The sequence below is a fragment of the Bos indicus genome, chromosome 27 (assembly GCF_029378745.1).
Source record: "Bos indicus isolate NIAB-ARS_2022 breed Sahiwal x Tharparkar chromosome 27, NIAB-ARS_B.indTharparkar_mat_pri_1.0, whole genome shotgun sequence".
Lineage (NCBI taxonomy): Eukaryota > Metazoa > Chordata > Mammalia > Artiodactyla > Bovidae > Bos > Bos indicus.
The window spans coordinates 24,496,583-24,511,438 of record NC_091786.1 but is presented as its reverse complement, the minus strand read 5'-3'; the positions used below and the strand labels follow the sequence as shown (position 1 = coordinate 24,511,438).

Here is a 14,856-nt window from a genome sequence, read left to right as displayed (position 1 = left end):
CAAAATGGTGATAATTTTTTTTCCAAACAGAATGCTAGGCATGTGTTCTAATGTATACACGGTGCGGGGGTGGGGTGAGGGGGATATTTGAAATCAAAGACAATCTGGAGGTGTGTTTCTGTAACCATGCGAGACCAGAGCTGATTCGGTATGGCGGCAGAGGTCAAGAATACTTGCACAAGCTCTGCGTAGGGTTCTTGAAGGTTGACCATCATTATGAGAGAAAGATTTTGGAGAGATTTTGAGTCAGAATGACCAAGGCTGCAGATGTTTTCTGACGACCATGGCTCGAGGCCTCTGCATACTTTTTTAGAGGAGATCGATCAGTATTTATCTACCAGGTTGTAGAAGCAAGGATGGTGCCACCCCTCTTTGCTGTTGTATCCACAAAACCTGGCACAGAGCAGGCAGTCAGTATTTATTTACTGGAAAATCTGAGAATGGTATTCAAAAAGGACAGGATTGGGGAATGCACTGCTGGTCATACAGGCATAAGATAAATAAAAATGGGGTGCTTGTATTCACGAAGCTAACCCAGTGTTTCAGCTCCAATCATTGAATGATTTTGACTTTAGGATCTGGCCAAATAGTAGAGAATGAAATAGGGTGAAATTGAGTGTATTTGAGAGGGTGTTTGAATGGCTTCTGATGATGCAGCCCAACAGGACAATTGGAGATTGAAAGCCGCAGGTCACAGAGGCAGAGCCGTCCCTATTTTCCTGTGCTTTCACAGGAAGTGCATTTTATAGAAAAGTCAGAGAGGAACTGAGGGGAAACGGAGAGCTCTGAGCTGGTGAATTCACAGCAGGCTGACAGGGCACACTCGGCCGCCTTTGAAGCTGACCCTTCATCCTCAGGGCTGCTCCGCGGGACCCTGCCGTCACCAGCCCAGCCCATCCCTGGGCTCTGGGAGGCCATGCGGGTGATCACAGCACCGAGGGCTGGAGTCTGGGATGGTAAGAGGCTCTCATTCTTTGATTAAGGCATGACTTGATTTAGTTGCACCTAAGCCAGTTTGTTTTCCCTTCTTGGTAAGTTAAACAAGGTATCGAGTTTTTCGAACATGTTCATGCTTTCTGAGCTACCTGAAAGGGCTTCCCCAAAACATTAGACATAGCAGTGACTTGATTCATCCGAAGACCGGGTGGTATAATTGTGTACACGGGTCTGGAGAACTAGGGTAAAACTGCACACTGGTGCTGTGCGACTTTTCTTACCTTCCGCTCCAGAGGCAAAAATTTCTCAACCAAACCGATGTGAACTAACCCAGACTCAGAGCTGTGAGAATGAACGTTTGCCTTGGTCACACTTTCAGTTGTGCTGCGTATGAGGATTCTAGCCACCGTGTCTGAGAGACAGTCTCTGCCCCCACTGGGTTCTGGTATCTGTTCAGAATTTTGGGCATTCTGAAAACTCGGGAGTATTTTTAGACTTGGTTTTTTTTTTTTTTCCTATGAATGAGGAAGTCTGGCAGATGGCCCTTCCGGCTGGATTATTAGTATTTTTTGCAGCTTTCTACCAATACGGTAGGGAGAAAACTCTGGCAAGGCTTCTTTCTCTAAGGACAATGAGGGGAAAAGCCATTCTGCAAACACTGGGCAGCTGCTGCAGGGCTCAGATCTCTAAGGACGCTGTGCCACTGGCTGCGTATCTCACATTGCTCTCCTGTGACCATGTCTAATCACGGGGGGAGGTAGGGAAGGAAGTCTGAGCAAGAACAAGTCATTTATCACAGCGCAGAGCAATGACATCTGTGCAGGCAGTGCTCTCACTGCAGCTGATAAGAGTGTTATTCACCACCCAGAGAGGAAAGACTAGAGCATGTGGCTTTGGCCTCATGAAGCCACTTCCTTAAGTCACATGACATCAGAGTTCATCGCATAGATGGTTTGCACCAGTTTTATGAAAGACAAGTCAAACTATCATTAATGAAGGAAAAGAGCCTTTAAAGAGAATAAGTATAGTCTGGCTGAATATTGCTGAGTGCCCTCGGATTCTCATCCAGCCTTGCATCTGATGGAACAATCTATTAGGGCCCAGAAAAGTTACCTTTGGAATCTTAAGCCTTTTGCAAGGATTCTTGAGAAATCTATTGCACACACAGACTGGAGACACAAAAACGATGGATTGTCTGTCCCTGCTTTGATGGCCAGCTTCCCCCTTTGCATTTTCAAGCCTGGTGTGGTTGTGTTTCTTCAATAATTGAAGTGGCCGTTCTCTAAGACAACAGATCATACAGGTTTCCAAGGTGGATGATATTTGATGCAGTTCATATGAAAGATTTTTTAAAAAGGCTACCCCTTTCCTCCTTATTTGCATCTAAGCATCTCAACTGCCTGTGGGGTTTTAGTCACTTGTCGGGAACCTGGACTTCTTGAGGGTTTTTTGGTAGAGAAACAGTAGTAAAATCCCCAGAAGCCTTGAAAATTGCACTTGTGGCTTGGATACTAAGATTTACCAAAGTCTACATTTGGAGGCTTCCCACTTCCCTACACACACACACACACACACACACAGAATTTATCCTACAGCCACTAGAATAGTCTGATTTTGTCTGCGTTCACTTGGTGGGGCTTTAAAACTGTGACTTCTCATATTAAGTAGATGTAGAAAAATTAACCCTCACAGTCTCAGATGAGTTGTTAGGACTGAAAAATAACTTTCATCCATGAGGCTTTTCTGTGGTGAAATCAACCCTCATAGAGCCTGTCTGTCCCACAAGGACTGATTGAAATCTCACTGGGTCATCTGTGTTCCTCGCCCTTCAGAGGCTCAGCAGCAGGTCAATAGAAGTGGCCATCCCTGGGCTTAGTCAGACCCTAGTGATTTCTTTCTTTCTAAGAATGTTCATTTCCAAGTTTTTCAAGCATGCAGTGAAGTTCAAAGAATGATTAAACTCACTTTCATGTGTCCAGGGGCTTCCATTGTGACTCAGCTGGTAAAGAATCCACGTCCAATGAGGGAGACCTGAGTTCGATCCCTGGCTTGGGAAGATCCCCTGCAAGAAGGGAAAGGCTTCCCACTCCAGTATTTTGGCCTGCAGAATTCCATGGACTGTATAGTCCATGGGGTTGCAGAGTCGGACACAACTGAGTAACTCACACACGCACGTGTCCAAGGTTTTTCAAATAGTTACCATTTTGTTCTCTGGGGTTTTTTTTTAAAGGAAATATTACAGATACAGTGGAATATCCTTCCCTATACAATTTCCATTTCAATTTCCCCTTGCTACCCAGAGTCATCACTGTCTTGAAGTTGAGTGTCATTTCCATTTTACCATGTAAATGTGGTAAAATGTGTAAAAAATACATAGAATCATAATGTGTTTTAAAATTGTATATAAATGGTGTCACACTTTAGCCTTTTGCAAGCTACTTTTAATAGTCAGTGTTTTAAGAATTCTTTTCATACTAATACATTTAAATCAAGTTTATTTATTTTTTGAATGCTATATGGTACTCTGATACAAGACTGTACCACAGTGTATCCATTCCTTTACTGATGGCCATTGGACTGGCTATGATTTTGTTTCTGCTGTTAGTAACACTGTGAACAGTCTTCCCCATGTATGAGTTTTTCTAAATCTGCCTTACACAGTGCAGTAGCCACTAGCTAAAATGTGGGAGCCTAAATTGCAATGTGCTATAAATATAAAATACAAACCAGATTTTGAAGACTTAGAATAAAAAAACTATAAAATATCTCATTAATTTTATATTTGTTACATAGTGAAATGACAATATTTTATGTATTTTGTGAAGTAAAATACATTGTTAAAATTAATTTTACCTTTAATTTGGCTACTAATTTTTTTTAAATTTTATATATATGTACATAACTTGCATTATGGTTCTATTGAACAAGACTGTTCTAGATCGGGAATCATCATCAACCACCCACAGGTCAGCCATCTATGTTGTGAATAAAGTTTTACTAGAAAACATGCCCATTTGTTTATGTATTGTCAGTGGCTCCTTCCCTGCTACAAAAGCAGAGCTGATACTTGCAACAGAGACTATATGATCCATGAGGCTAAAATATTTACCATCGGGCCTTTAAGGAAAGGTTTGTCTATCCCTATTTTAGAGCGATGACTTTTAACCTTTTTAAAACTAAGTTTCTAAAATATATTTTAAGAATTATATTTAATACTGTGATCCAATACACACACACACACACACACACACACCTGAAACAAAAGTTTCACAAATACTTACTCTTTTCATTTTCTTTTTTTTTTTTTTTTTCCTGGTCTATTCCGTTAAACTGCCTTGACTCACAAAATTGAGCTGGCCATTCATTCATTACCAGTCATTTAATATCTTTGTTCCCTTTGCATCTGACAACTGAACATTTTTCTTTCTTTTAATGCTTCACTTTATACTAAATAATCATGTGTATGTTCTCACATATACCACATTTACTTTTTGTTTTGTTTTCTCTATTTATACACATTTCTTCTGGTGTTTTTCTGCATCAGCTCAGCAGCTGTGGTGCTGGAATTTCTCCCATGACAATTTTCTGAGCCTGTAGACCAGGAAACTGCAGGGCCACTCTGATGTGGTTGGATTGCCAGAGAGACCTAGCTTTTTTTTTCCCTGGATGAGGACTTGTCGTTATTCACAACTTCATATCTTGGCCTCATCTGCAAAACCGTTGTTGTTGGATCTGATGAGGATGGATAAAAATATTTTATGAAACTTTCTCTGACGATATTTTGCCAGAGGGTAAAATAAAGACAATCTACTACCATAGCACTTTCTAAGATTTGATATCCCCAAGGCCCCTAGAGTGACTTTGGGATGTAAAGAGGATTATTACTTGTAACATTGCCATCACTGTCATATTTAGTTGTAATAGATTTAAAACTTTTAAAAGTGCAGTCCTAGAGGTGGGAGGTGGGGAGAGAAACATATTTCTGGAGAACATATTTCATGGGAGCAAACTTTCTCTAAACTTTTCTGTTAATGAACAAGAGTTTCCACTGCCTGTAAGGACCATACAGGGCTGGGCGATGCTGAACACAAAGAACAATCAATACATTCTTGGCTGTAAGGTCATATGCATTAAATAAGGCAGTTCTGATACCAAATCAATACTGTTTTGTGTATTTCCTACAGCAGATATTGAGATATAGATCCACCATGGTGGGAGAGAGTGTCATCAGGAGATATCAGCCCAGACAAATCTAGGTTACCACCAACAGGGAAAGGGCTGGATTGATTGTGGTCTTTCCCATTGTGTGGGGAAAATGTCAGGTCAGAGTGAATATTCATGTAGTCCTCGGAAAGAGGGAAATCAATCAGCTAAACCTTCTACTTAATAAGGGAACCGTTTTCTCCAAGGCGAGGTTCTTTTCTTGAACTTGATATTCCTGCCCCCAATGCGTCAGTCATTCTGTCTTAGAGACACAATCAAAGATTTCATAGAAAGCCTAAGGGCAGATTCATTCCATAGTTTTGCTATAGGTTTAATATGGTTCTATCTAAGCATTGCACCACAAGTCTAGTTAAAATTGAAATAATGTTTCCTTTCACCCCATGGAACAAGCTAGACCCTTTGAAGCTGTATCAAGAGAGTACCAGGCGCAGGAGAAATCTTTTGTTTTGGGCCCACAGTTCACTTGTCCTGTGATCTTGCAAAACCTCCCCAACCTCTGTATATCTCTGTACGTTGGCTTGTATGATAATGTTCAATTTTTCTTTGTAGAGATGACACGTGGTATAGTAGCTGACATACATGTTTTGGCAGAGAGGGCCAGAGTATGAAGGCAGTTCCTCCCAAATCATGGTTTGGGGGCTTTGCCAAATTTAATAGACTCACTTGTCTTTAATCACACTCAAGAAATCACCTGCCATTCATGTGTATAAGGTTTCAGAAGAGCCCCTGTTCTGTCTTCCCCCAAATCATTTTTTCAGAACTTGCCAGCACTGGTCAGGCTTCAAGAGCATAGTAGGTTCATACTCCATTGGCTGGTTTTTTTGAACAGAGACAACATTAATTACTTTTATCGTTTGTTTCTACATTTTCCAGGCACCTTTTAAAAATGAACAAGAGCAGCTCTGATTTGGAGAAGGTGAGCCAGGGCTCTGCCGAGAGCCTCAGCCCGTCCTTCAGGGGCGTCCACGTCAGCTTCACCACGGGCTCCACGGACAGCCTGGCCTCTGACTCCAGGACCTGCAGCGATGGAGGTAACACACTTGACCCTGATGGAGAGACATAGGTTCTCCTGAGCCTGGAGGGCCAGGCCTGGGTTAATTGCCAAGATTTGGAAGCTTTGAGCTAGACCTACTGTCTCAGTCCCACTTTCCCCACAAAATAAGACTCTACCGAGGAGTTGGTTTGTTTTTTTTTTCTATAAGAGTTCTCTTTATTTTTATTTATTTATTTGTTTGGCTGCACTGCACAGCATATGCTATGCTGTGCTTAGTCACTCAGTCATGTCCAATTCTTTGCAACCCCATGGACTGTAGTCAACTAGGCTCCTCTGTCCATGGGGATTCTCCAGGCAAGAATACTGCAGTGGGTTGCCATGCCCTCCAGGGGATTTTCCCAACCCAGGGATCAAACCTATGTCTCCCACGTTGCAGGTGGATTCTTTACTGTCTGAGCCATCAGGGAAGTCCAAGAATACTGGAGTGGGTAGCCTGATCCAGGAATTGAACTGGGGTCTCCTGCATTGCAGGTGGATTCTTTACCAGCTGAGCCACCAGGGAAGCCCACTGCATGGCACGTGGGATCTTAATTCCTTAACCAGAAATGGAACCCCCACCCCCACATTGGAAGGTGGCGTCTTAACCACTGGCCCACCAGAGAAATTCTTATTCCCTGTTGAATTTATGGCAAGGTATGGCCTTCACCCCATATCTCCCTCTCCAATCACACATAGTACTTCCACACAGCAATACGGTGGGAGGTCAGAAGCATATCGAAAGACTCCTGACTCCTGGGTACTGAGTCATTATATATACAGGTCTGCGCTTGATTTCTGTCCTCAGGATTGGTTCACAATGGCAATCCCAAGTTCCCTCTCCCTCCACCCTGTGTCTCTCCTCTTCTTTCACAGACGTGCATACACACATATGCACACACACTTCGATACACAGCAGGTGTTTGTATCAGTGTTTGTTGAATTAAAGCATGGAGGCTTCATTAGACCACCACCAATCCCAGAGCTTCTGGATAAAGCTCTGACGCTTCATATGTGGGTATGTCCTGATTGGGCTTCCCAGGTGGCACTAGTGGTAAAGAACCCACCTGCCAATGCAAGAGAAGCAAGAGGTGTGGGTTCAATCCCTAGGTTGGGAAGATCCCTTGGAGGAGGGCACAGCAACCCACTCCAGTGTTCTTGCCTGGAGAATCTCATGGACAGAGGAGCCTGCCGGGCTGCAGTCCATAGGGTCGCAAAGAGTCGGAAGCAATTTATCACACATATACACATGTCCTGATTGGGTATACAGTTGCCTCCCCACCCCCCTACCCCCCCGCCCCCATATCTGCAGGCTCTGAATTCACAGATTTGAACAGGTTCCCAAGGTTAAATCTTTGGTTAAATCGATGGACGCCGAACCTGCAGATACAGCAGGCTGACGGTACTCTGCTGCTGTTTTGTATAAGACACTTGAACATCTATGGTATCCCAGGGGATTCCTGGAACCAATTCCCCCAGGGAAAACGAGGGATGACTGTATTCCTAAAAAAAAATGTTGCTTTCCTATAGTTTTGATGGGTAGTATTAGAACCTTCAGCCTTTAACATTTGTGTGAGTGTGTGTGTGTGTTGACTCCTGTATTTCTCATCGACTTGCCCTAGCACGATAGGTTTGAACATGTGCTATCATGACCCTCTCAGTCCTAAGGAAATATTTCTTCTCCGTAGGCATTTTTTGAGTAGAAAGTTCCAGTGTGAATTTATTGTCACCAACATTTTTCTATCTAAAAGATTAGTGCCACTCAGACAGAAGCATAGAAGTCAGTCTGTGGTGTGTTCTGATGGGAAACTTCTGATAGCTCTGACTTAAAAACAGGAAATATCTTAGCCTTGATTTGGGTAGGATGTGGCAAAAGAACATTTTCTTTCTCTGCAGGTTATCCTGGGTGTCTGTCTTTTTCCTTTCCCCCTTCAATTGTGCAGAAATTTCTACAAAGCACATTATTTTGTGGAGGGCTGGGCTGGGCACGTGAACCATTAGACCCTGTGCTGGTCCTCAGGGACCTGCTCTCTTGGGATTGTAAGTGATTCCGTGGGAGGGTCTTCCATCTGCCACCCACCGGCTCGTGTTGGTGAGAACTGGACTAAACTGCTCCAGCACTTTTGTTTTCAGAACCAGCAAATCATGACGTTTGCTCTCGGGCTCTTACCGTCTAGCCAGGAAGGTAAGATTAAAATTCCTGACCCGTGGGTGGATGGAGTAAGCAAGCAAATTGGGCTGCTCAGAGCAAGAGTGCTTATGAAAGCGTCCAGAGAGAGAGGAATCAGTGAGGGCTGGTAGAGGGTTCAGAGAAGGCTTCCTGAGGAGATGGGACTTCAGCTCTTGTGTCAAGAGTGGTTAAACTTGAGGAGGTAATGGGAGGAAGAGGGGGTTTTGCAGGTTAAGGAATCAATTCAGGAGGAAAAAAGGCACAAGGTTAGCGATGCACAGGGCAAAAGGGTGAGACCAGCCTGACACACTTCAGTGGAAGCGAATGAGGGGCACTAGTCTACCAGGTGGTGGGAGGCTGGGGGCTGGCTGGTGCAGAGCTCTCCAAACCAGTCTGTGGAGTTTGGAAATAGGGAGCCACTTGAGGGTTTATGAGTACGTTGCTGCTAAGTCACTTCAGTCATGTCCGACTCTGTGTGACCCCATAGACGCCAGCCCACCAGGGTCCCCCATCCCTGGGATTCTCCAGGCAAGAACACTGGAGTGGGTTGCCATTTCCTTCTGCAATGCGTGAAAGTGAAAAGTGAGAGGAAAGTCGCTCAGTATGTTGGTGATACCTAACTCAGACTTTTAGAATTAAGATGAACACTTGTCCATCTGACACTGAGATGACATTGTAAACCAGCTATGCTTTGATTTTTTAAAAAGGATACATTTTCCTGGTTATCCTTTTACTGTGAGCTAGTCAATGGAAATGTCCCTCAAAATCTAGATTCCTGGAATAACAAAAAGGTATATATTGCATTGGCCAAAAAGTTCGTTCAAGTTTTTCTGTAATACGTTATGGAAAAACCTAAATAAACTTTTTGGCCAACCCAATAGCTTCTTAACCAGACTCTGGCTCGTCAGAGCAAACCAGTTTCTATCTGCTGCTCCTACGTATGGCTCTGTACCCAGAACCCTGCTTTGAAACTGGCAAGAGACCACAGGAATTCTCTCTCTTTTCTCCTTTTTAATGTCTTTTAAACATTAATCTGGAGACTATCCAGAACCGCCAGTCATGAAATGTAAGAAACCCTTCATTTAGCCACTCATCATTAGCCAAGGCAGCTGGCTTCAATCTGTTGTTGAACGGTGAGCTTTTCGTCCCATGGATCCTTACTCACTTTTACCTTGGAGCAGAAATACTTACCCATCGTGCCTTTTGTTACTATTTGGCATCTAGTGTTGAAGCTGAAACAGGGAACCAAGACAGGAGAGGTAGAATTAATTCAAGAATGTAGCATCGACTTCTTTAATATTATATATAAAATCAAAAGAGACCATTCGATTATTGATTTTTGTCAGTAAGAATTCACTCATGAAAATGACGCATTTTGTGGATTCTGAGTCTATGGTATGAGCAAGCCTGAGTGAGTTGAGGACAAAGTCATTCCAGGGCATGTAGCATAGTAGCAGTTTTTAGAAACCTCCTGGAAACTCACCTGGGTTCATGGTGAAAGTTAGTTTTCTTAGATCCAGGTTTTGTGCCCCACCCACTGCAGAAGTTTTTAATTTTATAAGGAAAATAAACATAATTGCAAGCGGTAACTTTGTTGCATTTTTAAAAAGCGAGTTTGTCTAAACTTGACAGAATATTTTGTATCAATGTTAATTCAGCTCTTTGTGCTTATGTCGCTTTTCTTACTCTTCTGAGCACATCTGTTATCCCATTTGTCCATGTGGGCAGTTCCATTGAACAGTGGGTCAACTTGGTGAAAGGAAACATCCATCTAAGCAGTTGTCAGGTTTATGCTTGGTTAGGGAGGGACAAACTGCATGTGTAAGGACAGATCTATGAATGCTGCCAAGGGGAAGGTCATCTGGAGTGAATGGATGGATGGGGGTGGGAGGAATGGTCATCAGGAGACTCGTGTGCTTTTAAATGGTTACTTTTAAATATTGCAAACCTCATAATTGCATTAAGATCATTTTCCCTTTTGATGTAGGATAACATTTCAATTAAGAGTTCCACAGTTAAACAAACATCATGGATGCCAGGCTCCCATCTCCCATTGAACTGAAAATGTGGTCACAAGAGATAGATGAGAGGTCTAAGTAACCAGATAGTAGTGACTATAAACTCCCATGAAGAAATATACCCAGGCAGTGTTTCTGTTCTGATTTTTGTCACTGGCAAACCAGAGGCACAGAAAGTTCATTAACTATCTTGACAGTAGTGGGCTTGTATTTCTCAATAATAATGCCAAGAGGATTTTAAAAATATAGACATTAATGGAGTCACGATGTGCTTGGTTGCTCAGTTGTGTCGGACTCTGTGACCCCACGGACTGTAGACTGCCCAGCTCCTCTGTCCATGGGATTTCCCAGGCAAGAATACTGGAGGGAGTTGCCATTTCCTTCCCCAGGAGATCTTCCTGACCCAGGGATCTAACCTGGGTCTCCTGCGTCTCATGCATTGGCAGGCAGATTCTTTACCACTGAGCCACCTGGGAAATCCCACACAAACTATGGATTGAGTACAATTTTAGATGTTGAAGACACAGCAGGGACAGAAGTGCCACATCCCTTCTTCTGTAGGCTCACATTCTAGTGAGGAGACACGGACAGTGAGGAAGATAAAGAACTCAGGTAGCCAGTGTGTCAGATGGCAATAAGTGCTACAGGGAAAAGTCAACCAGGAAGGGGGTGGGACGCACCTTTCAAGGGGAGACAGTAAGTCCACAAAGAGCAGACATCAGCCTGGCCCTCATTGAGCCCTTGCTCACCCACTCAGGCTAATACCTGAGCCTCTGTAAGAAGAAACAGTATTTTCAAAAAGGTGCTCCTGGGAGTTCCCTGGTGGTGTAGTAGTTAGGATTCTGGGCTTTGCTGTGGCCTGGGTTTAACCCCTGTTTCAGGGAACTGAGATCCTGCAAGCTACATGAAGCAAGCAAGCAAAAAAAAAAAAAAAAGTGGTCCTGAAAAAGATATCTAAAACTTCTGAGCCAAAAATAGTGTGTTTTCTGTTAATTAAGCAGGCTTGTTAGAATGCTTGATCCTAAATGGATGGGTTCAGTCTAATATATTCCATCTGTGTTTTGCTCTAACACTGTATCTCTCCTCCCAGCCCTCCATGGAGATAGACTGAGTCATGGGTTCTGTTCTGAAAGATCTATTACTAAAGATTGGAGAACTTATCCTAAAGAAAAGATAACCCATTTTTAAGTGTAAGTGTGGCCTGAGCCCTCACAATATCACCACACTTAAAGCTTCATCTTAGGTTAAGCTATTCTCTTTAAACTAAATTTAAAAACATGTTATTATTTCAGTAAAGTCCATACATGTCTATGATACAAATCTAAACAGTGGAGAAAGATATAAAATGAAAAGCCAGTCTTCAGACACTCCCATCCCAGCTCCCACCTGCACTTGGAACATTTTTTCTATATCATCCCACAAATTCATATCCATATTCCAAATATCATAAGCTTCAGTTCTACACATTTTTGTACTTACTGTATCTTGAAGTCCTTCAAGTCAGAACCTCTAGGTCAACCTCATTTGCTTTTCATGGTACATATTTTTTCATTGTCTGAATGAGTTAAACCCTCCTCTTGTCAATGCATATGTAGGTTCCTTTCATTACAAGTCTACAGTAGCATCCTGGGACATACACTGAGATAATTTGGTGAGCATATCTGTAAGATAACTTCTTAGAAGTGGAATTGATATGTCAAAACATATATGCATTTTAAAATAGATGTTACCAAATTAACCTCTAAAAATGTCAATTTATGCTTCCATCAGCGGCATGCAAAAGTACCGTGAACATTTAATTTTACTGTTAATTTGGAAGCAAACCCTTAATGATTGTGTTATAATGGGGAAAATCATGACTCTGGAAGCACACATGGGCTGTAGACATGAAATAGTTTCCATGAGCCTGTTTTCCAGACAGACAGTGCTTCCCCATTTTGCGTGTCAGTGGCCTACTGACAGTTGATAACTGTTGATCACAGTGATCACAGTTGATCACTGTTTCTTGGGGTGCTTAAGCAGTCCAGAGAGACATCTCACAAATGCCGCATTTTCCATACAATTGTAAAATGCTAATAAAGTGTTTCCATTTTCAGACCACGTTTGCCTTCTTGAAAAAGTAAGCATTCCTCTTGAAGGAATGCCATATGCCTTCCTTTAACAACAACAACAACAACAAAAATAGAGCTTAGTCTGTTTTGATTGTGGAACCAAACAAGAGCTTGTACAGTTTTCCTTTGGAGGAAAAAATTACTCTCTGTGAGTCTAAAACATACCCTCCACCCTGACCCTTAACATCTTCTGGGGGTGGGGGGAAGGGGTTTTGGCCAAAATCTGCAAGACTACCACTTCCTGTGTGATGCTGGCCTCCACCGATGGCTTCAGTTTTCTCACCTTGAACATGTAGGGATTGAAGCAGGCCATGGTGCGGACGAGGTTTCTCCATCTACTTTGTTCCCTCTGCCTTGCCTGTAGTAGGTGCTCAGGAAATACTGAGTGAATGAATGGATTAATATATACAGTCATTTCCAGCCAACCAGTCATTTCCTCTTAGCCTCATTTTAAAAAAAGACCCACAAAATGCTCAGTGTTTCGAACAAAAGAAAATTCCATTTACTTTCCTTTACAAGGTGGAGAACAGTCAGATGCCAAAGCTAAGGTTTGGAGCTGGGCTGGGGGGCTCTTAGCTGGGACCCTGCCCTTCGTCCCCACGTTTGCTCTGGCCTCCCTGCTGTCAAGGTCTGTGCCATTCAGCCCTTTACATCCGCCGTCAGAGGGCAGAGCCAGGCGCCGAGGGAGCCACACGGGCTTATTTATACGTTTCAAAACTGGACTGACCACTTCCTCCTGAAGCCCAGCTCTCATTTTGGCTGTAGAGAACAATGAAAGTACCTATTAAAACCCAGCCAGAAGAGAGGACTCTATAATAAGAAAACCTCACAGTGCTGGGGTTGAACTTTTGGCCTGCGTTTCTGCATAGGAGTTAAGCTCTTTTTCCGGACGGTTGAAATCCTGGTTGCTCTTGTCTGCTTTCTCAATAGGATGGCACCAAATGAGTTCACCTTCCCGTCGGTTGTTCTAAGATCCCACCCCGCGCAGCATATGATAGTTAGTTTCCTCCGGGGAAACACTTTTCTCTGAAGCACAGGCACTAAAGAGATGCGGACCTGTCCTGCTCTATGTCTAGCTACCGGCTTGATATGCAGAATTGAAAATTGAAAGGAAAAACTTAGGAAATGGGGATTATAGCTCTCTGGCCCTATTAGTACACAAAGTCATTTTTTAAAAAACTACCAATGATGTAACTGTGATGTAGGCAGACTTCCCAGGAAAGTATTTTCCATTCTTACCCTTTTTATACCCTTAATTGTAAGCCAGAATTTGGAAACAGAATGACCTAACACTGGCCTAAAACCCCAGGATATATTTGACTCTGTCTCGTGCACCCTTGGATCCAAGTCCTGAGAACATGGGCTGTTGGCCAAAGTGTTTCATGATTTTTTTAGGCACATTTTTCTAAACCAGTGGCTTGCCTGGGAGTTTGGAGACTATTTTAGGTGTCAAGGCATGTTTGTCCCCTCTTCTTTCTGGCTCTTCTAAATGCAGAGGGTGGCAGCTGCTGCACATAGCAAGAGTCTAGCCTCTGCAAGGTCACAGCCATGTTTCTGAGGAGGTGCCCCACAGAAGAGTCAAGAGCATGACAGAGCCAGAGAGGGCTTTCGGGGGCTCCCTGTGATTCCATAGAAGACGGCTACTGCCTATCTTGAGGTGGAGAAATCACAGTTTCATTGAGAAGCGTCACACATGGACATCTCTTTCTGAGAAGCCCTAAGAATATTAACAGCTGAGATGTTATTTATTTAGTCCTATGGTACCTGGGAGCCATCAGAGAGAATTACGGTCTTCTCATCAGTCATGGATCCATGTCTGAAGCTTGGATTAAGAATGCCTCAGGACAGAAGGTGGGGTGCCTGTTACCAACTACCAAATGTGTATGTAAAGGGCTTCCCAGGTGGAGGTGGTGATAAAGAACCCACCTGCCAATGCAGGAGATGTAGAGACACAGGTTTGATCCCTGGGTCGGGAAGATCCCCAGGAGGAGGGCATGGCATCCCACTCCAATATTCTTTCCTGGAGAATCCCGTGGATGGAGGAGCCTGGCAGGCTACAGACCATAGGGTCACAAAGAGTCAGACACGCCTGAAGGGAGTTAGCATGCACACACACACACACACACACACACATATATGTAATGCCCAGTTATACAGGGAAAGGGCACATTTCCAGTGAGCCTCACTTCACTGGATGAGGTCTGTGTCGTGTAGTCCTGTCCATCCGCTGGGCAAGCGCCTGGCTGGGAGCCTCCCTGCGCAGTGCCATCATCTGACTGCTCGGTGCTTTAGGCAGTGCTTGTTGGGTGACAAACACTTAACATCTAAGAAATAAAGAAAAAGGAACCAGCCTACACACTAATCCTT

General features: G+C 43.4%; 1 protein-coding gene across 4 annotated transcripts in view; it reads left to right on the top strand.

Moving 5' to 3' along the window:
- PRAG1 (PEAK1 related, kinase-activating pseudokinase 1) overlaps positions 1-14,856 on the top strand; it is a 71,348-nt gene that overhangs the window by 45,006 nt on the left and 11,486 nt on the right. For all 4 annotated transcript variants that reach the window (XM_070781312.1, XM_019953493.2, XM_070781311.1 and 1 more), the window contains one exon: positions 6,034-6,191. In XM_070781312.1, the coding sequence (XP_070637413.1) occupies positions 6,034-6,191 (158 nt within the window). The remainder of the gene's footprint in view (positions 1-6,033; positions 6,192-14,856) is intronic.